The sequence below is a fragment of the Kwoniella shandongensis genome, chromosome 4 (genome assembly GCF_008629635.2).
Source record: "Kwoniella shandongensis chromosome 4, complete sequence".
NCBI classification, from domain to species: domain Eukaryota; kingdom Fungi; phylum Basidiomycota; class Tremellomycetes; order Tremellales; family Cryptococcaceae; genus Kwoniella; species Kwoniella shandongensis.
In genome coordinates this window covers 1,075,780-1,096,618 of record NC_089290.1, presented here as the reverse complement: position 1 = coordinate 1,096,618, position 20,839 = coordinate 1,075,780, and the positions used below count along the sequence as shown (strand labels likewise).

At 49.4% G+C, this 20,839-nt stretch overlaps 9 protein-coding genes and 1 non-coding gene across 10 annotated transcripts; 6 read left to right on the top strand and 4 right to left on the bottom strand.

Moving 5' to 3' along the window:
* Positions 1 to 973: 973 nt before the first annotated feature.
* On the top strand, positions 974 to 3,119 carry CI109_102426 (uncharacterized protein; the record flags this gene model as incomplete). Its single annotated transcript, XM_032004419.1, has 6 exons — positions 974 to 1,009; positions 1,075 to 1,551; positions 1,612 to 1,765; positions 1,819 to 2,011; positions 2,066 to 2,087; positions 2,145 to 3,119. 6 exons carry the CDS (start codon positions 974 to 976, stop codon positions 3,117 to 3,119), a joined length of 1,857 nt encoding a protein of 618 aa, XP_031861284.1.
* A 477-nt stretch (positions 3,120 to 3,596) lies between these two features.
* On the top strand, positions 3,597 to 5,125 carry CI109_102425 (uncharacterized protein; the record flags this gene model as incomplete). The annotated part of the gene is made up of 4 exons (XM_032004420.1): positions 3,597 to 3,681; positions 3,815 to 4,202; positions 4,365 to 4,697; positions 4,834 to 5,125. 4 exons carry the CDS (start codon positions 3,597 to 3,599, stop codon positions 5,123 to 5,125), a joined length of 1,098 nt encoding a protein of 365 aa, XP_031861285.1.
* Positions 5,126 to 6,629: 1,504 nt separating this feature from the next.
* On the bottom strand, positions 6,630 to 7,802 carry CI109_102424 (uncharacterized protein; the record flags this gene model as incomplete). Its single annotated transcript, XM_032004421.1, has 6 exons — positions 6,630 to 6,712; positions 6,801 to 6,857; positions 6,978 to 7,188; positions 7,314 to 7,461; positions 7,544 to 7,620; positions 7,701 to 7,802. The coding sequence occupies 6 exons, from the start codon at positions 7,800 to 7,802 to the stop codon at positions 6,630 to 6,632; spliced, it is 678 nt and encodes a 225-aa protein (XP_031861286.1).
* A 286-nt stretch (positions 7,803 to 8,088) lies between these two features.
* On the bottom strand, positions 8,089 to 8,784 carry CI109_102423 (uncharacterized protein; the record flags this gene model as incomplete). Its single annotated transcript, XM_032004422.1, has 4 exons — positions 8,089 to 8,245; positions 8,306 to 8,366; positions 8,427 to 8,547; positions 8,638 to 8,784. The coding sequence occupies 4 exons, from the start codon at positions 8,782 to 8,784 to the stop codon at positions 8,089 to 8,091; spliced, it is 486 nt and encodes a 161-aa protein (XP_031861287.1).
* Positions 8,785 to 9,099: 315 nt separating this feature from the next.
* Positions 9,100 to 11,012, top strand: CI109_102422 (uncharacterized protein; the record flags this gene model as incomplete). Its single annotated transcript, XM_032004423.1, has 6 exons — positions 9,100 to 9,278; positions 9,331 to 9,361; positions 9,426 to 9,740; positions 9,842 to 10,154; positions 10,234 to 10,471; positions 10,547 to 11,012. The coding sequence occupies 6 exons, from the start codon at positions 9,100 to 9,102 to the stop codon at positions 11,010 to 11,012; spliced, it is 1,542 nt and encodes a 513-aa protein (XP_031861288.1).
* Positions 11,013 to 11,507: 495 nt separating this feature from the next.
* CI109_102421 lies at positions 11,508 to 11,622 on the top strand. The gene has a single exon (XR_004236745.1). It is a non-coding gene; the product is annotated as a 5S ribosomal RNA (ribosomal RNA).
* Positions 11,623 to 12,211: 589 nt separating this feature from the next.
* CI109_102420 (kynurenine 3-monooxygenase) lies at positions 12,212 to 14,419 on the top strand (the record flags this gene model as incomplete). The annotated part of the gene is made up of 9 exons (XM_032004424.1): positions 12,212 to 12,329; positions 12,437 to 12,538; positions 12,626 to 12,726; positions 12,811 to 13,154; positions 13,236 to 13,386; positions 13,462 to 13,641; positions 13,719 to 13,783; positions 13,837 to 14,034; positions 14,095 to 14,419. 9 exons carry the CDS (start codon positions 12,212 to 12,214, stop codon positions 14,417 to 14,419), a joined length of 1,584 nt encoding a protein of 527 aa, XP_031861289.1.
* A 59-nt stretch (positions 14,420 to 14,478) lies between these two features.
* CI109_102419 (dihydroorotate dehydrogenase (fumarate)) lies at positions 14,479 to 16,577 on the bottom strand (the record flags this gene model as incomplete). The annotated part of the gene is made up of 4 exons (XM_032004425.1): positions 14,479 to 15,314; positions 15,379 to 15,961; positions 16,021 to 16,152; positions 16,221 to 16,577. The coding sequence occupies 4 exons, from the start codon at positions 16,575 to 16,577 to the stop codon at positions 14,479 to 14,481; spliced, it is 1,908 nt and encodes a 635-aa protein (XP_031861290.1).
* Positions 16,578 to 16,862: 285 nt separating this feature from the next.
* Positions 16,863 to 17,824, top strand: CI109_102418 (uncharacterized protein; the record flags this gene model as incomplete). Its single annotated transcript, XM_032004426.1, has 3 exons — positions 16,863 to 16,935; positions 17,009 to 17,688; positions 17,753 to 17,824. The coding sequence occupies 3 exons, from the start codon at positions 16,863 to 16,865 to the stop codon at positions 17,822 to 17,824; spliced, it is 825 nt and encodes a 274-aa protein (XP_031861291.1).
* A 67-nt stretch (positions 17,825 to 17,891) lies between these two features.
* On the bottom strand, positions 17,892 to 20,390 carry CI109_102417 (uncharacterized protein; the record flags this gene model as incomplete). Its single annotated transcript, XM_065967147.1, has 14 exons — positions 17,892 to 17,995; positions 18,056 to 18,155; positions 18,220 to 18,382; positions 18,437 to 18,444; positions 18,499 to 18,638; positions 18,698 to 18,753; positions 18,809 to 19,156; positions 19,215 to 19,454; positions 19,524 to 19,624; positions 19,673 to 19,781; positions 19,854 to 19,879; positions 19,941 to 20,039; positions 20,105 to 20,188; positions 20,337 to 20,390. The coding sequence occupies 14 exons, from the start codon at positions 20,388 to 20,390 to the stop codon at positions 17,892 to 17,894; spliced, it is 1,632 nt and encodes a 543-aa protein (XP_065823219.1).
* Positions 20,391 to 20,839: the final 449 nt, after the last annotated feature.

Below are 20,839 nucleotides of genomic sequence, written 5' to 3'. Positions count from 1 at the left end.
ATGTGATGGGTGACAACTCTGGTCTGTGTGTAATGGGATGTACTGTAATTTGAAACGAATCTGGGGAGATGGTGAAATGTGAATTGATGGTGGTGACGAAGGATAAGCAGACAAATCAAACCATTTCACCTTTTTCACGGGACAAAGTATGCAATTCCCCTCTAAACCAAATAACACTTACTCCTAGTCACACCCCCCCAAAAAGCATTTTCACCTGATTGGCTACGTATTTTCACACTTTCCACCCTGTATCAACTGATCAATTACCCAATAGAGTAATATAATACCGAATCGCCGCTTCGGTGAAACAACACGAGGCACGATAGTGTCTTATCCGAATTTGGTATTACTCACCTCATACTGCTCAAGAAATGCCACGTACTTCTTGCTCTTATCGTGATCTCAAGAGATACCTCCGACGGAATGTTGTTTTGACTTTGAGCTGACTTCGGGACATGCAATGGATGGATGATAGTGACGAGACAACACGGAATGGTTTCACAATACTACTTCTATAGGTCCAGCATTGATCATACACCAGCTCTACTGTGTATATAGACACTTCTCTCTTACACTTCCACACGCACATCTCTCGGAGGTATCTTATAGACGCTCACTATCTTTATATCTTGGACATACATGCGGAGCTGAAACAACACACGGTCCGGTCATTCGACAAAGAGAGAACATAGATACGACAGAAATAGATCGTCAGGTCGGCAGAACTGTAACGCTCGATCATACCTCGCAAAGATAAGCTCCAGTACACAGAGCGAAAGGAGTTGCGGTCGAGAACAGAGGGCACGAGCGCCATCAAGGGGAGTGCACCATGGGCGCATCGGATGAGTGAGTTAGATACGCACGGTGCACCTTACTCTGTGTGAGGTCCGTATATGTACTGACCTTACTGTTTCTTACTCTTTCTCATCGTCCACCTCATCACCGATGACAATGCCACTATCAACCTGGACATATGACACCCAGATCATTCCTTCCTCAGATCGTAGGCGTGAGTGTGTTTCGAGAAGACTCACAAAATGTCTGTTCTAACCGTGTGTACCTCAAACGTTACAGCTGTTCTATGCCACGTTCGATCCCACCCTTGGCCCGGTAGTTCAACATCAAGTCCCTGAGAATCTCATATCCTCATCCTCCGACAACTCTTCTCGATCACGATCGCGTTCTCACTCCCGCTCACGATCACGAGCCCCTTTACGACGATTAGCTTCCCCTTCTCCACCATCCTCACCCTCGAGCTCGTCCACATCCTTTCGTCGGACCTTCCTCAACTTTGCTCCGATATCCGAGTATGTCATACCGAAGAAATCTTTACACGGTCGTCTGGTAACGCTCTTGACGACGGGTTTTGACGATGATGAACGAGTGGAATACAGGGTGATGGGATTCCCCAATGTAATGACCGGGGAAGGAGGAAGATATATGAGGAATGAGTACATGTGGAATTTGTGCTTCGTCTTTCACGCGTCGAGCTCCCTCGAAGCTTTTGAACCGATAATAAGGAAGTGTGCGAGAATATTGAGAAGCGCAGAAGTAAGTGGGCTCCAGTGCTTGCAGACTTGAAAAACAGCTGATGTGATAAACCACTGCCAGCGCGACTCTTCGTACCTTTCCGCTCCTCATCCCGACCACACACCCTTGCCTGCTGTACTCGAGCAGCTCTTTGAAGATCTCAACTCATATTCTGAGACCAGTATCCCTCTGGACGGCTTCAACTCTCTTGAGCTCAAGCTCTTTCCTTTCTACCGTATGTGCCGCTGTCACTCCGCTACTTCATACGGCTCATTGACCTACTCATAGCCAATCCGCCCGAATGCAACGATTGGCACGTGCCAATAGCCCTTGTCGATCTCAACGCGCTGAAAGATGATAATTGGGACCTCACGGCTGCCCGAGTCTCGCAATTCATCGACGGTGTAAATCACGTGAAAAGGATAGCACAACTAGCAGACGCAGATGAGGCGTTGACTCGGGAAACCCTCAAACATATGCTGTGAGTGATCGCCAAAGTGCATGCCACCGATTTTCGCTGACCTGCCATCGATAGGTTCTACCAGGTTGTCATGATGGTGTGTGATTTTTCATGCCAACTCCTCCAAGTCTGCATGCTAATGCCAGTATTTTAGGTCGACATCTTCCAATACTCCAACATGTACACTCTCAAACCGTCCATAGCCCGCCTCGCAGCGGACGAAACCATCATCAGTGAATGTGCTTCATACGTCACTCGGCGGGGTTTCCCACTTCCCGAATGGCCAATCCTCCTCCGACTCTACAGTCGTCTCTTGCCTGGCGTGACCATTCACGAATGGATCGAGGCACACGAGGTGTTGTCGCTCGGTATCGATCCGAGACGATTCGTATCTTTTGGGATTATCAAAGGGTTCTTGCGACGCGTGCATCGTTGGCCGAAGCTTATAGAGAGGATCGAACCGCTCATTCCTCCACCGATAGAACATAGACGAAGAGTAGGGTTCGACGAATCTACCCGGATAGGATCGAGCACGGCCTTGTCTACGAGAGATAGGTCACAATACAGTGGGGGTGAATCGGGTCTTACGTTGAACCGTATGGGAGGTCATGGTGACTCGGCCTTCACACTTCGTTCCGTCGGATCCAATCAATCGCTTGGTGTCTCCCCTTCGTCTATAGCGAATCGTACACCACCTTCGATCGGTAGATCTCCAGGCCGGAACCGTTCCCTTGCCTTTGCTCCTTCCGCCGGTACAGGAGTAGCTTTCCCGCGTTCACACGCATCTGGAGCCGAATCTCACCCCTCCAACTCGAGTCGTCGTGCAGCAGGGGGAACAAGTACCAGTGCAGGAGGAACTGTTGGGACAGGTCCCGGAGCGAGCGGGATACGATTCGGTCTGGGACACAGCGGGGTCGGTCTCAGTGCGAGACAGAGAGAGGAAGCGGCTGCTCTGAGAGCGGCAGAAGAGCTGGAAGAGGAGTTGATCTTGTATCTCAACGGAAAACACCATGCCGACGAGATCCAGGTCAGGTTCGGATTTGGTTGGGCTCAGTTGGCGAAGATTTTAGGAGTGGACGAGATGAAAGATGGGATGGGGAGGAAGGGTGTCACATTGGTTTACAAATGAACGTGGTGTATGACCGAGTCGGTAGACCATTAGAGATCGTATATAAGAGTAGTATAATGATATGCGAGCGTTGTGACGTCAACTATGCGACGTTACTCATGCACGCCCGGACTATGGTGACAACCTTGGAGCTTTGATTGCACATCAAGTCTGTGCACGTTCACCTGAAAAAAGAATGTAGTATGGGCTGTGTGCCTGGATCTCCCTTGAGTGGTCTGACCCTGAAATTCTTAGGCCCATTCCCCGCCTCTTTACTGATTATCTATTTCGCATCTACAATCATCGATCGAGTGAGCGCATTACCAAATCGTCAGACTTTTTTTGGGTTGGCATGTGGGTTACTGTTACTGATAGTAATCTTCTGCTGTTTGTATCTTTACCAACTGTGCATACTGCTAGTTGGGAGCTTATCATAGACTTCTTAATTCGACATCTATAAAATCATCGGGACAGCCCGTCACATTCGATCCCTGCAAGATGGCCATCTCACCTCCTCCAGAGCCCACAGATGTGGGTAAGAGAGCATGGGTTACTTTGGTGACGAACCCATCTTACCTTGCTGGTATGTCGTCCTCTCTCAGACACTCGTTCCATATTATCATCATGACGGAAATATCTGTTTGAGAGATGTTTGCAGTCCCGTCTTTCCTCTCTCGACGGCGAGCTGATTATGCTACTTTTGCTACTTGATATAGGCCTACTCACTCTCCACCGAACCCTTACCTCGGTCTCTTCGTACCCCTTGGTAGTAATGACGACCCCGACTCTCCCCCCATCTTCACAAGCACTTATCGAATCATACGGTATACCCACACGTTCAGTACCCCATCTATCTCCATCTTCATCTCAAAATCACCCAGGGTTCGACCCTTCCTTCGTCCGATTCGCCGATACTTGGACCAAACTACGAGCTTTCGGCTTGACAGAATTCGAGAAGATCGTATTGATCGATGTTGATATGATCTTTACGAGATCGGGCATGGATGAGCTTTTCGATATGGCTTTACCGGGAGAAGATTGGATCGCGGCGGCTCCGGCTTGTGTATGTAATCCGTTCAAATTGGAACATTATCCAAAGGACTGGTGAGTCACCTTTTCCTACTTCACTTTATCAGACATTAGTCTGGAGAAGATTCCTCCGGTCAAATCTCATCCATTTCACCGAGCCACCTCGTCCTGGATTTTTCTTTCTCGTTTAGTTGATCAATCGCTGACTTTGCCTTCTCCCTGGACTTCACACCGCAGGATCCCTGCCAACTGCTTATTCCAAAATCAGTCCACCCACTCGACTCTCTCTTCTTTGCCCCCATCCTCTCCCTCCGCACCACGTACGGCTCATCTCCTCAATGGCGGTCTTGTAGTCCTCCATCCCTCACGAGCGACATTCGACGACATCCTTGACCATCTCAACAATTCACCACAAGTACCAGATTACAAGTTTCCAGATCAGGATCTGCTCGCAGAGGTCTTCAAGGGGAAGTGGAAACCGTTACCGTGGTGGTGTAATGCTCTGAAGACGCTAAGAGCAGTGCATAAGGATATTTGGAGGGATGAGGAGGTTCGGTTGATACATTATATGTGAGTGGCTGCTGCGACCATCTTTTCACTTGAGGCGATAGAGAACGACAATAGGGGATTGTTGGTCACGATACTATGGCCTCGCTATCTCCGCGAAGCCAAACTCTATCTAAGCTGACGGTATCATCACTCACAGCCTCGACAAGCCATGGAACAAACGACCAGCATCCCTCCCAGCATACACTGACACAATCAATCAATTACCATTAACCCCGATCAGCCCGGACGGCTCGACCAATGGTCCACCACGTCGACCCTTACCTAGGGGACTGTTGGATTCAGTGAAATCAGCTGCGCCACAAGAGAGTCTGAGGGATTATGAAGAGGTGCACAAGTGGTGGTGGATTGTGTATGAGGACCTGCTTGATGAGATGAAGACAAGAGGTGATGAAAGGTGGAAAGAGGTGGATCAATGGGTGAAGCGATAGTCTTGGGACACGATTTGGTTGGGCTACGGCCAGCAAGACGCAATCCCAGGGTCACATAATCAAGCGCGGCAGAGGGCAGAGAAACATGTGTGCCCGCTTGCCTTTTCTTTCCTGGTCGACAGCAGTACGGTAGAGGGGAAATACTGCGAGGTGCTGATCACGCGTGGTTCCATATTAGACGATTGCGAAGGGTTCTTTCTTGTAGGGTTATTTGGATACTTTAGACCGTTATAGACTAGATAGCTATCTTGCCAGTTGTTGTGGATCAATGTAGTATGGCTTACATTTCATGACATCCTCCCGCTTCCGCTTGTCACATACCATATGTGGCGGTCTCTGAATCTCTCGTTACACGGGCAGTCATATCCAGCTCTATGTCTTCAGTCAATCAGTCAGAACGGGACCGACATCTGGTACTTACGCTCACGTCGAAGTGAACCACTTGCCCGACGAGGGGAACGCAATGATGCATATTTGACACCTAGTAGAGTGGATAAGCCTGACGCTGGAGAAACATCACCACGTACAAGACCTTCACTATGCCACAGCTGATAGTTGAGGATTTGTCATGACGTGTATTTTCCCCGTTTTATCCCAATCCAAAATCCCACTTCAGCAATGATTCCTTCCTGCCAAAATGTTGATTGATCGTTCAACTGATCTTTCTTTGTCTTCTATCTCTTCAACCCCGACATGCTCATCGCCTTTGAGCCGATGTGGTATACATAGTGAGTCTCAAGCCTCTCACAGTCCCTCTCACAGCAATTGCAACTCCGGTCCCCGCCGTCCATTCCGCGCCCTCACACCTTCCCCCTCCCCCCGACCAATGTCAATTCTTCGTTTTTTTGTTTCCCAAGGACGATACTTCCAATCATCCTTTTGCACCCAGTCCGGGAAGTGCAAAAACACTTCCAGACACTTTCTCCCTCTCTCGTTATTCTCGTTTTGAGGATCGGGAAGTTGGGGGTTAGCTTTTGTCGTTTCGGACCATGAGGGATTTATTTGTCATAGTTACACTGAGGGATTATCATAACAAAAAAGGGATTTGACATTGGTTATGTGGGACTCTACTCTCGCACTTTTTCCTTCTTCACGAATGGGGGATGGGGCAATCCCTGCTGAGAGAAGGAAAGAGTTTACGCTGACAGTCGTAAAATATAGGCTAGCTCAAAATCGAATCTTCCGTATAATGTTGTATCATAGTCCCGAACAGTCTGTTTGTATGTATGGATCGAATGCATCGTTCTCATCTTCAGCTCCGTAACAACACTGCTTCGCTCGATCTAATCAGTCATGAATCATCATGTTGTCGACCACATCGTTTCTTCGCTCTTTCTCGCCCAGACGCTTACTCGCCTCTTCTGATCTGCTTACGACCCCTTTGAACACCGCACTTGAATGCCCACTGTCTCCACACCCGATCTCCTAGTCGCACATATCGGGTCCGTTACATGACTACTCTGTTCATACAATTCCCGCCTTCCCAAAACCCATTGACTCGCCCTCACTTCAGCTTGGCAGCTCTGTTCATATCCCTGATTCTGAGTCCTGCCCTGTTCTTGATCTTCTTGTGCAGAGTAGGCTTGTCTGTACACACATCAGATGTCCATCAGCCACAAGTTCAATCACGCCCCGAAGTACACGTGCATCTCGCCGATCATGACATCGTACTTACAGTTGAAGAATGCGAACAAGAACTCCAAGTGGACAAAGAACGGTGCTAGGACGAGAGCTGCGATTGCGAGTAAGCAAGTCAGCATACGGGCGACTGACCTTTCAGATTATCTCGATCGCAGCGCAGGCTTTCCTCCGAGAGGATCACACCCTATCGCCTGTAAGAAAGGACTCTTACCCGAAACGAGATTTTCCGTCAAAGCAGGAGACCTATGTTCAAAGACTCCATGTCCAATGAATTGTGCGATCCAAGCGAAGGAGAAGACACTCCATGCGAATGGCTGAGCGGAGGGTTGGGCGGGATTAGTGAGTGGGAGCCAGGAGGGAGGCGAAGTTGCGAGATATGTCGCGGTGAGATAGGAAAGAAGACCGACGGGGAGGTAAGTGAGCTGCGGGTGATATGTAATATGTCATGATCAGCGAAGCGTCTCAACGGGCTGGGCATAGATTGTATGATAGACGTAAAGGACTGAAAGTAATCAAGGATGGGCGGACTGGCGCAAAGAGAACATACCCCTCCAACCGGATCCAGAATCAGATAATACCCCTCATACACAATCATCCATGCCAATGCGAGACTAGGCTGAATCGCGAGTCCCTTGGCGATGGTGATCGGTGTCGTACCCGGTAGCGGGATATGTGCGGCAATCAGTAGCCATGACCTGTTGAAAAGGTTACCATTATCAGCGGATTGAAGCGATATCGAAGACATCATCCCGACACCCGGGTACCGTGCCAACGTACCAGAGGATTTGGGGAATGCAGAAGAAATGAATGATCTGATTTATCTTGTTCGAGTGATATGAGCTGTAGAATGCGAGCTAGCATGGAATGGATCAGCATTGCTGTCAAACAGACCCGTCCCGAAGTAGACAGTATGGGCGGCAGAATAGCACCTCACCTCTTCTTCCACATCGAGATGGTTGGTCGCTGCTTTGACAGGAGTCGTCGAGGCGACTCCCTCCACCGCTCCGGGAGCTGTAGTCTTCTGAGGCGTGGTCATGGAGGTTGATGCTATTTCACTGCGTACCGGATTGTGGAGAGGATGGGAGGTGAACGTTGTGGAGTGAACAACAACAACAACAAATATTATACAATCAGCTGACGTTGTTCGTCCATCTCCACTTTTCCGGTTATATCTGGATGCAGCAACCACGTGGCGCCGAGCTTTAGCTCAGCTTGTCCGAAGAATAGTTTACATCTAGCTGGTAAGTTATGGTGCGTATGTGTGTGTGTGATATGCATGTAATACGATTCCCTCTGCCGTTCCTTCTACCGTCACTCCACCCTTATGATGGTCTTTCTCCATTTTGAGCAGCAGCAGCAGCGGCAGCCTTTGCTTCCTCCTCGATCTTCTTCAACTTTGATATATGTCGATGGGGGTATCGTTCTTGAATAGCACGCATTTGTTGGATCTCCTTCCGTCTAGCTCGATTACATGTCTCCCTATGACAACGATAGATAGCTTGTCAGCATCCCTTCACGTAAAAAAGGAACACAACACACCATTGAAACACTGCGATGGCGATGAAACTCCCCACAGCCCAATTCGCTGCTAACCACGGTCCTATATCAATGACAGATGTCAGTTCATCTCCAGTAAGAAGAGTAGATTTTCATGACCCACTTCTTGATCCCAAGAATCTGACAGCTCCTACACCGGCACCACCTGCTATCCCATACAACAGACTATTTCTCGCACAAGGTATTTTACCGATATTCTCTAAATCCTCCACCACTCGTATTCTCTATCACATCACGCGCACCATTATCAGCTTAGGTGTCCCACCGCATCACATTACATCACACTGGCGGTGAATTACTACAGCTCGACTCACCCCCATGGCCGCTCTGAAATCTGTCCATTTGTCTCCTGATAGGTTCTCCACCTCTGTTCTGGGTTGAGGATCGGGGGTGATCGGACTGTTACCAGCTGGTATATTCAGCGGTGTCGATGAACCTGTAGGCTGTTTTCGGTCTGACATTGGGTTGAGTCGGACGGGAGAGTAGAATGCAGTGAAGAGCCAACAGATAGATAAGGAATGTAACGGTCGTTTTCAACACATGTACCAAGTATATAGACGATCGATGTGTCTCTCCCAACTTTTACAACGCAACGCTTCGGACTATGAGACAGAGGTGGAGTTGCACGGAACCAGTTCAACGTTGCACTGCAGGAACGATATCACGTGACCATCACTTGGAACTCGATGCTTCACTCGCACACTCGCTCACAACGATGATATCCAACTTTTTCCAAACGCATCTCGTCTCATCTTGATGAGAAAGAGTCCACTACAATGTTCAGACCAAGACAGCCAGCGTCCACGTCGGCACAGAGCGAAGCAGGTCCTTCTCGATCAACCGCTCCGAGCTCGGATCTACCGACGGGTAACGAGTTCAATGATGCTGTACCACCATCTGCTCCGGTTCCTCCTGTAGAGGAGCAGTCGTTTTATTCCAAGATCATGGCGGACAAGTGAGTTTACAAAACCAGTCTGTCTCAGTAGCATGCTGACAATCTTCCCTAGTCCGTACTTTTCTGCTGGTGCCGGGCTTATGGTGAGCTAATTCAAGGTCGACCTTTGAAACATCTTTGTTTGACTGAGTTCATTCACTTACATAGGGTATCGGTGTTGTCCTCACTGCCTTCCGTCGTTCTTTAACCCTCGGTACCTCTCTCGCCCAACGTCGACTTCTCGTCACCCTCGAAATCCCTTCCAAAGACCGTTCTTACCCCTGGTTCCTCGAATGGATGGCAGCTCAATCGGCTAATCAAGCAGCTGGTAAAGGCAAGACGAGATCGTTGGGATTGAGAAGTCATGAGTTGGCTGTGGAAACGAGTTATAAACAACATGAGAATGGGGCGTCTGAGGCTGTGTTTAACTTGGTGCCGGGACCGGGAACACATTATTTCAAGTACAGAGGGAGTTGGTTCCAGGTGAGTACGGTTGAGCTGTATCCCTTCACTCATTGACAGAACGGGGATATACGGATGTATCAAATGGAGGACTGACTAATTGTAATTGGTACCATCCGCAGGTCAAACGTGAACGAGATTCGAAACTCATGGATCTTCACTCCGGTACACCATGGGAAACTCTCACCCTCACAACGTTATCTACATCACGTAGCCTCTTCTCGTCACTACTGTCAGAAGCTCGAGAGCTCGCAGAAGCGTCAACAGAAGGCAAGACGGTGGTCTACACAGCTTGGGGAGTGGAATGGAGACCATTTGGCAAACCTAGAGCGAGACGAGAGATGGGGAGTGTAGTGCTTGCAAAGGATGTGTCGGAGAGAGTCGAGGAGGATCTCAGAGGGTTTTTGGGTAGAGGCAAGTGGTATGCTGAACGAGGTGAGTGTTGCCTTGTCGTGCCCACTATGACTGTCACAACACACTTTTGGTTGCTAATCACCCCCTTCATGGGTTTCAGGTATACCATATCGACGAGGATATCTGTTACATGGACCGCCTGGATCTGGAAAAACATCTTTTATCCAAGCTCTTGCTGGAACGCTCAACTATAATATCTGCTTACTCAATCTGAGCGAACGAGGATTGACGGACGACAAGCTCAATCACCTACTGGGCTTGGTGCCAGAACGGAGCTTTGTATTGTTGGAGGATATCGACTCTGCTTTCAATCGACGGATTCAGACATCAGAAGACGGGTGAGTTTAGTTGTCTCCTGCCTAGCCGGCCGATAGCTGATGGTGTCGACTGACCGTGATTTGGCTCTTGGGTAGATACAAATCTTCCGTCACCTTCTCCGGATTGCTCAACGCTTTGGACGGTGTCGCCTCTTCCGAAGAACGTATCATATTCATGACGACCAATCATTTCTCTCGACTTGATCCAGCTTTGATCCGACCTGGTCGAGTCGATCTTCAAGAATTGCTTGATGATGCAGCTGGTGAACAAGCAAAACGACTTTTCGTCAAGTTTTACGGCAACTCGACGTCACTTACATCAGCCGAGGATGAAGAAGGGGAGAACAAAGGACGTATACTAAGAGAAGGCGAAGAACCATTGAGTGACGAAGAGGTAGAAGCGATGGGGAGTGAAGTGGAGAGGTTGGTAGATGATGAGAGAAGACATGGAAGGATGGTCAGTATGGCGAGCTTGCAAGGACTTTTCATCCGGAATGGGGCGAAAGAGAGTTTGGAAGGGATCAGAGATTTGTGTAGACCTAGAGATGGGGACGTGTCATAATGCATAACACCATTCAACATCGACATTTCATGATCCCAACACATTCCGCACACAAATACCACATCCTGAGCATACTTTCTCACGCCCAATCATTTGTTTCCGATATCGGTATGCATGGTACGAGTCGAGCATCGACCTTGCACCGTACGAAAAGGAGAGAAGCTAGAATGGGCGGTTGGGAACTCGTTAAAGTTGACAGTTGCAAATCAACGGAGAGACACAAACCAGCAGTACTTTGTCCGCAGCTTCCTCGCTCAGTCGTCAATTTTCTCTGCAGAGACGAGAAAATATCTCCATCAGGTATCTCCCGCAACGCCTTAGGAATTCATCCACCTTCACAACAGCTCGTATCTTGCATCGGAATTATCGGATAATTGATGAAACAAACGCACTGACCTCGCACGGTCCACTTCGATCGTCGATCACTCCAGGAGGTCAAAGCGTGCACAAAGCGGTCCGAGCGTACATGAGACAGCGAAAAACATGATTTTCATCTACGGCCATAGAACCTAGAAAACGCCGCATCCCGTCTGATCTGCGCAGCTAAGCTGGGTATCGCTCGGTTAGTACCAAGGTGGGGGACCACTTGGGAATCCCGGGTGCTGTAGTTTTTGCTTTTTGTCAACGCAAAGTCTTCTTTTGGGATGCGAAATGTCATTCTTTTGGTGTTGAGAAGGGAGATACTGTCGATCACGGAGGTATTGATAAAGATAGGAGGGAGAAAGGGGTCTCGGAGATTTGAGGAGGATGAAACACGAACACACAACGCACGGTCCGTCGATGCCATAAATAGCATGGCCGATGTGGCTCGAGCGAAGAGAAGGTGTGACTGCGTAGCGTTGGGCACTGATGTATACTACTGGTCACCACTTAGTCCTGCTATGCTCGCACTTGAGATGATATGGACCGTCCCGCTGTCTTGATGCGATTCTCGGTGTCGGTGTCGGTGACGGATACTTGCCAAGATGCCATCACCTCTACAACGTAAAGATGTCACTCACCACTTGGCAGAACAAGCCACGATATTTGATACCGTTTACCGTTTTACCAAAGAAAGTGGAGGTTGTTCGCACCTCCCGTCATCGTCCGAGATCGTCTGATCGTTGATTGATACAAGTGATATCACACATCTTTCTACATTCAACATCGACATCATCGATATTCACATTGGGTCACCATTATCTGAGACAACACACAAGATGGTTCAGACTAGACCCAGAAAAGCATTGATCATTGGTGCCGGGCCCGTTGGTGCGCTCACAGCACTCAGTCTTCATCGACGAGGTTGGGAAGTGGAGGTATGGGAGTCGAGAGATGGTACGTTAGCAATCTCCCCTCTGTGATGGATTCTTAACCCAGCACGAGACTGGATGTCGGGCATGGACGAGATGATGCTAATGGGGGATTTGCGCTCGGTATCACAGATCCAAGAGGGAAGGATTCAGCTCCATCCAATTTGAGATCGATAAATTTGGCTATATCGTCTCGTGGTCTCGAGGCATTGAGGAGTGTCGATCCGTCACTGGGTGAGTCGCGCCTGTCCCATCGTCATCAACAGGCTTGGCCGTTACTGTTTAGAGGTGATACTGATAGTCATTTTGGAATCCGCACAGCTGAGCAATTCCAGGCCGAAGCGATTCCTATGAAAGGGCGGATGATTCACCATGTCGATGGCAAGCAAGAATCACAACTGTACGACCCTATTCACGGTCAGGTGAGCTTCACTTTCGACTCTACCCTTTTACTTTTTTGGCGCTGATGAGATTGTTTTGACCTTCTTTGTTGAATTGAATGATAGTGCATCAACTCGATCAGTCGACCGATCCTGAATCAACGTCTTGTCGAATCCCTCCCATCATCTATCAAACTCCGTTTCAACGCCAAACTCTCCAGTGTCGATTTCGCTCATCGAAAAGCATACGGCGCTAGTCCTTCTCAGGAACACTCCACCAAGAAGAAGAAGACGTCGGCGTTGGTACCTGGAGAAGAAGACGATGACGGTGCGATCGGTGGAGGTGGGAAGAAAAGTAAATCGAAGGGAAAGGAGGATCACGAGGATGAAGAAGGGACACCGTTCGATTTGATCATCGGATGTGATGGAAGTTGGTCAAAAGTGAGAACTGCAATGATGCGAATGGACCGGTGAGTCAGCTGAATGACAACCCTTTGAGAAGACACATCAGGGGGACGGAGCTGACTATCGACGCTCCTGTTGTTGTGCAGACTCGATTTCTCCCAGCAGTTCATCCCACACGCTTATATCGAACTTCACATGCCTGCGGACCCTTCCAAGCCAGGCGGGTATGCGATTGACAAGAATCACCTGCACATCTGGCCAAGACACGCATTCATGCTCATCGGTCTTCCGAACAAGGTCAGTCGATAGGTTCATTGGTCGAACAAAAGAGCTGTAGATAGACTCGATCCGAGCTGATCTCTCTGTACTCAGGATGGCTCATTTACCCTTACTCTATTCTGTCCCTTCTCATCGCTCGCAACTCTCGATACACGAGATGCAGCGGCGAGGTTCTTCAAGGAGAACTTCCCTTCGGCAGTTGAGATTGTAGGCGAGAAGAGATTACTAGATGACTTTGAGAAGAATCCCAGAGGGAACTTGGTTACCATCAATGTAAGCTTCCTTCCGTTCTACTTTGGCCCTCACAGAGGTATAGAGGTCAAACGGGCTCAAATTTACACGTTAACTAGGTCACACCATCTGTCTGGTCGTCCCATGCCGTTCTGCTCGGAGACGCATCTCACAGTATGGTCCCGTGAGTAGTTCCCTGCGCGTCCTTCCTTGTCCATTTACTGACACGGGGTGTAGTTTCTATGGCCAAGGTCTCAATTGCGGTCTTGAAGATGTCCGAGTGCTCAACTCTGTTCTCGAGAAGCACAACATCACTTCCACAACTGAGAAGGCACTTGGCGAGACCGATTCATCGCTTGAGCTGGCGTTGAAAGCGTACTCTCTCGAAAGACATGAAGATCTGAAAGCGATTTGCGAGTTGGCCCTCCAGAACTAGTCAGTCTCTCTCTCATTGCCCATCATTCAGGATGTGAGCTGACATGAGGATGGTCTCAGTACCGAAATGCGTTCACACGTCCTATCGCCATTGCATCAACTCCGACGACATGTTGATACGCTCCTCACGAGACTCTTCCGATCTTCAACGACCGCTACATTATCACTGACAGACGCTTTCCCCACGAAGAAAGAACGAGGTTGGACCAGTCTTTATGAGATGGTCACCTTCCGACCTGATGTGGGGTACAGTGAAGCGTTGAGAAAGGAGAAGTCACAGAGAGAGATCATGGGTTGGGCAGGATGGATAGGCGGTGCAACGTTGGTTGGAGGAGTCGGTATTGTAGGACTGAAGCTTGCACGAACATGGGCCGAGCGCAGATAAGCACACGAAATGAATCCGTATGATATATGCATATAATGTTTTCTCTCTCTCCACGGCTTCTACACCAACCTACGTTGGCCACTGTGAACAGATCGAGCCCATTCATTCTCGCTCTCCCCTGCTGTCTCCGCTTCTACGTCGATGACAACGACGGGTCCCAAGTCTATGGCAACAGGTTCTGAAGCCATTGCCTCGCCGATCGAGGGTGCACCGACTCCGACACCGGGTGTCTCGTTCTCGTGCTCAGATGTAGTGTGCTCGATCAATGTCCCCTCAGTCGGTTGAGATGAAGGAGCAGCTTCCACCAGACCCCTCGCTACGTCACCTACTTGCTCGGGGGCATCGACGGCGCCAATGGCGTTATCCCTCGAAGCACTTTCCGCTCCCTTCTCTTGTTGAGGTTCCTTCTCACTCTCCTTCGAAGAGGTCGAGGCTTTCGCCTGTCCCAAAGCCTTCTCCGCCTCTTGTACCAATCTAGCCACGTCTTCCTTCTCAGTCAAGTGTCGTAATAGTTCTCCCAAACCTTCTGCTTCTTTCTTGACCGCCTCGCTCTCCTGCTTCAACCTATTCTCATCCCAACCCATCGTCAATCCTGTTGATGACCAATCTTTCCCTATCTCACTTCGCCAATTCGATGAAGACCCAACCAAAGATTGAGTGATCTCATCTTTGATGAGACGGGGTGTACCAACACCTCGGAACCCAAAGGTGGTGTAGACTTGGACGATGGACGCTCCAGCTTGAGCCATGGCGAGTGCGTCGGATCCAGTAGATATCCCTCCACATCCTATCAGAGGGATGGAGGGAGGAAGTAGAGGTCGGAGTGTTTTGAGAGCTTGGAGAGCATAAGGGAAGAGTGGTTTACCGGAAAGTCCACCGACTTGATCTTGGTTGTCTACACCATTTCATATTGTATGTCAGCTGAACTCTCGTACACCACAATAAAGGAAGTAGCTCACCTGATGTCAAACCAAGTTCCTTCCGTCTCACCGTGGTGTTGCTAACAATGACACCTTCGACACCACTGCTCCTCACTGCGCTCGCCACATCTGCAAGCTCATCCTCACTCAAGTCCGAAGCCACCTTGACTGCGATCTTTGGTAATCCAGTTCCCGCAGCTATTCTATCTCTTTCCTCTACAACTTCCGTCAACAACCTCTCCAACACTTGTCTCCCTTGCAAAGCTCTCAGACCTGGGGTGTTGGGACTCGAGACGTTGATAACGACGACGTCGGCGTACGGTCCCAGAGTCCTCACACCTCGAATATAGTCATCGTTCGAGTCGGCAGCCGAAGATTTGTTCTTCCCCAAGTTGACAGCCAACAATTGACCAGGTCGAAGAGATCTAGGAAGTCCCGAAGGAGGGAGGGGGTTGGGAGGTAAAGGAGACGGGAAAAGTGATGGATGAGCTTGGGAAAAAGCGACCAGACGAGCTCGTAATCGACCAAGAGCGTGACCATGTCCTAGGGAATTGAAACCATATCGATTGATTGCGGCATCATCTTCCTCGAGTCGGAAGAAACGAGGTTTGGGGTTTCCAGGCTAGCCAAATACACAACCCTCAGCATGGAGCAGAGACTCGCTTGTCATAACATACTCACCTGAGGCTCAGGTGTCACACTTCCAATTTCGACATAACCGAAGCCAAGATCGAAAAGTCCATCAATCGCATCTGCATCCTTGTCAAATCCAGCAGCGATACCAACGGGATTGTTCAATTTGTGTCCAAAGAGCTGTACAGCGGTGTGTACCACTATCAGTCAGTGTCGACTGGTTATAGGGGTTGCGAAAGCCCACTCACCTCCGCTTGAAGCTCTTGTCCATCCACACCCATATCTCTAGGTCTAGCCCATTTATCCCAGCCCAACACTCTCACTGCGAGCTTATGTCCTTCCTCCGGATCCAAAGCGAACCTCACCAAGGGCATCACCACATGTTCATGGAGTAACGACCTCGAATCGTAGTAGTATGCCAAGAGCAGAACACCTGATCCGAGCAGCAGAGTGGTTGAGAGATATCGACGAGGAGGGGAGGTCGAACTGGTGGTGGAGGCATATCGAAGAGCGGGAACTGAGCGAGACACCGACGCCGGGGCACGCAGGAGTTGCGCAGAGAAGGGCAAAGGCCGACGAAGGGAGGCGAAGGGAAGACGGGACATGTTGGTGTTGTCCCTTTTCGGTTATTGTACACGATAAGAATCAAGAGGAGATGTGAAGTGATATGCAGGCTGCACTTAGGGGTGACTGACAACCGGACATTGACGGATGGGTGGAAAGATAGATCAATCCCACGTCATCCGAGCCACGTGCTTATCACGACTCGAACGGTGTGCTCGAGCTCGAGCTGTAGCTTCTTTGGAACCAAAGTTGAGCTTCTGCTTTCTGAAAGTTGTCTTGTACTCCTCCCGCTCTGTCTTTATCACTTTCGGCAGTACAGAGACACCATGACGACCCTTCACGAGACTATCGTCCCGACACAGCGAGTTCGACGTATCACCGTTCTGATCTCTGGTTCCGGTGAGTTGTGTTTCAATCTCGCTGCATGCCGTCTTCTCTGGTAGCAGACTGATTGATATTGTCATTGTGCTAGGAACCAACCTTCAAGCTCTTCTCGATGCGGCTTCCACACCTCGTCTCCCCAATGCTGCGATAACCTATGTCCTCTCCTCCCGATCCAACGCATACGGTCTCACTCGAGCAAAGACACAAAACCCTCCTATCCCCACCTCAGTCTGTGCGCTCAAGACGTTCCTCAATCGTAATCCCGGTTCTACACGAGAACATTACGATGGCGAAGTCGCTCGACAAGTCCTCCAATCAAGACCTGATATCGTGGTTTTGGCAGGATGGATGCATATCCTCTCTGATAGGTTCTTAGAAGTTTTGAACGGTGAAAAGGAAGCACCTCCAAAACCAGCTTTACCACCACCTGAACCCAAAAGTCTACCAAATCAAACAGAACCAATACCCTCAAACGACTCATCCTCACCCACAGCCGAAACAGAACAGAAAACACTGCCATCGCCACCGAGTACTCAACATTTCCCAATCCCAATCATCAATCTTCATCCCGCTTTACCGGGCGCATTTGACGGCGCAAATGCCATCGGAAGAGCATTTGAAGCGTTCCAAGAGGGCGAAGTCAAGAACACAGGTGTCATGGTCCATCGTGTCGTGGCAGAGGTCGATAGAGGAGAACCATTATTGGTCAAAGACGTCGAGATCAAAGAAGGTGATACATTGGAGGATCTCGAAGCGAGAATACATCAGGTAAGCTGAGAACACTAACACCTCAGAGCGAACGATACACGTGCTGACTATCATTATCACCCAGGTCGAGCACGAGATCATCGTGGATGGAGCGAGAATCGTCCTTGAAGAGCTTGAAAAGGAGACCAGCTCATGACGCAAGATGCATAGAATTGTATATTGATGGAGAGTATATTCACATGTGATGTACACAACCATGGAGATCACTGCCTGGCGGCACGACCGCGCAAACCCGCCAACAAGATATCTTTTGGCTCCTCGCCTCTTCGTTTCGACTTGAGGTAGTCAGCAAGAAGGAAGGCGACGTCTGAAAGTCCACAATGTTAGCTCATATCAACGACGCAGCGGAGTGGTCCTCTCAGCTCACCTAACGATTGCTCGTAGTTCAGTCGAGGATCGCAATGCGTTCGGTAGTTGAACGAGAGATCCTTGTCTTCCAATTCCATTGAACCACCAATACACTCGGTCTGTCAACACCGTGTTAGCGAGAGCAAGCCCATCACCTGTACGCTTGTCAAAAAGGGTACTTACCACAGAGAAGCCCTCGTCGTTCACCTCTCCCGTAAGTTCGAGGTGAACACCACCCAAGATTGTGCCCTTCTCCTTATGGATCTCCATAGATTTGGTGATCTCCGTGATAACATCGACGAAATGTCGCGTTTTAAGATTCGGGTCTGTCTTTGACGATTTCGTGCTACGACATGATCAGTACAAATACTAGGTTGTGAACCGGATAGATCCCGCTCACTTTCCGTGCTATTGGCGAAGAGGTTAACGAAAGTGTTTTCAATACATAGAGCTAACACTCACCATAGCGTCACATTGCCAGACCACGGGATGATCGGTCTTCTTCACCGCATCAATATGGGCAGGAAGGAACTTGTCCACCTTGTCTGCGCCGTATCGACCAATAAGTGTGACTTTGCCTGGGATACGGTCCGGGTTGACGACTAGGCCAAAACGTTAGGTCCATCAAGCTCGTACTTCCCTTTGATCCGTGTGAACTCACTGTCCAAGATTCTGGCAATCTCTTCCGGCTCCATGGAAGGTCCGACCTTGACACCACTACGAGGTGGTCAGTACCGTCTTTTACCCCAAATATAAAGTGTCAACCACTCACATGGGATTTTGGATCCCTCTGAAGTACTCCGCATGCGCTCCATCCAGCTGTCTTGTCCTGTCGCCGATCCAAATGAAGTGTGCCGAGGTGTTGTAGTACTTAGGCGACGGTTTCTTGTCGAGCTCAGTGACGGACATGGACAGACCCTGGAGACTATCGCTGAGTTTCGGTGATTTGGGAGGTCGAACGGGAGAATGAGGGTATGCGCCATTGGACTCCTCAACACCACGCAAACGGGAGTTGGTTCGGGACAAAGCAGGAGTTGATGTTGGGGAAAAAGATTGTGGTTGATCAGGTGTGTAGCCTCGAGTCAAGGCTTCTTCGTACTCGAGCAAAAGGGCTTCGTGACTGCAAAATGAACCGAAGGTGAGCTTCCATGCACAACACCACGTGTAAGGCATCTGACCTGGTGAACAAGTCCACCGTCTCCGTTCCACCTCTTTCACCACCTCCGACTTTGCCCGTCGCCACTTTCATAAAGTCCAGACTGTCCTGCAAGCTTTCGATGACCGCCGCGAAAGCCTTTTGGATCTCCGGTGATCTGACGTGGGAGAAGGACCAATCGAGGGGTTTATCAAGATTTGCGAAGCCTGATAGGAGGAGAGTTCGGATGTAGTTGAGTGTCGCGGTGGAGTGGAAGTAAGCCCTAGAGAGATTTTCGATTTCAGTTACTCCCATACTCATTGTGTGGTTGGTTCAATAGCTGAGAACATACCCTAGCAATCTCTCTGGATCAGGCGCTCTGTCATCTGCCTCGTAACCATTGACATTGTCGCCTCTGAAACTCAACACCTCCTTCTTCTCCACCTTGGTCTTCTGCGTCCCATCAGATCCGACAGGTCCATCGGGAACTTCCATATCGACCATTTCGGTCGGTTTGCTTCGTGGCTTGGCGTACTGACCTGCAATACGAGCGATTCGAATGACGGGGAGACGAGAGCCGTGCAGAATGATGAGTGACATAAGGAGGATCCTGGTTAAGGTCAGAAGGTAATCAGTTTAGATCAACGCGAAACGATATTGGCATCAAACGATATAAGCTCACAAAGAGAGTTTGTGCTCAATAGGGTCCTGGAGACCGAGAACCGTTAGCAACGTGTCAAGCTGCTTGACCAGCAAGCCCGGCACTCACCTGCGAGCAATCATCAAAGAGCTCTGCACAATCACCTCCCTGAAGGAGGAACGCCTTTCCAGCAGCTACGTCGGCGAGTTGTGCTCTCAGTCGATCGATCTGTACGACAAATAAATACATCAGCGCTTGAAGCCACGTATACCTGATGTTGATATGCCACATACCTCGACTGGGGAGACTAAAGGCGGTAATCGTCGCAGTTTGGTGAGAACCTTTTCGAGATGTGCCTTGTCTTCGTAGATAACATCCTGTAGATTACAGACCAAAGGACATCAGCATGCGCCCATGACTAAAATAGATTCCCAGCTAAGTCTAAGCGTGTCATCCAACGTTGACTTGATGCCAATAGTGTCTCATTGTTGGACATTGATGGCATGGCGAAACAGGCACACTCACTTGGGCGATAGGCTTCTCCCTCCACGACGAAGGATGCCAAGCTTGAGCGGGCATATTGGTGTGAGAGTGTTGTATGAACAAGGGACGGTTTGCCTATGAGTGTTGAAATCAAGCGAATGCTCTTATACACTTCTTCAGTTGATCAACCTGGCGGTGGTGGTAGTTATCGGTCCGACAATAACCGTGTGTGTTTGTGATGAGGTGTGTGCAGAAGCAGTCTAGATACGCAGTGTTGCAGCTTCTTCTTGTCGAGGGCGCAGTTTGCTAATGTCGAGTCGGGTGATAGAAGCAAGTATCGAACCACCACTTGAGCTTCCTCGTCATCAACAGTTGGACTCTTCTGTGCATACACCGGCTCACCTCCACTCTTGCACCGTTGATCGACTCGCTAACAAGGCAATCCGAAATTTCATTGAATCATTACGTAAACTCTTCCTTGTAACTACTGTAAAATGCCGCAAATTCCGTGTGCTCATGCTTTCGTTTTGTTGTGGTGCTCGGTG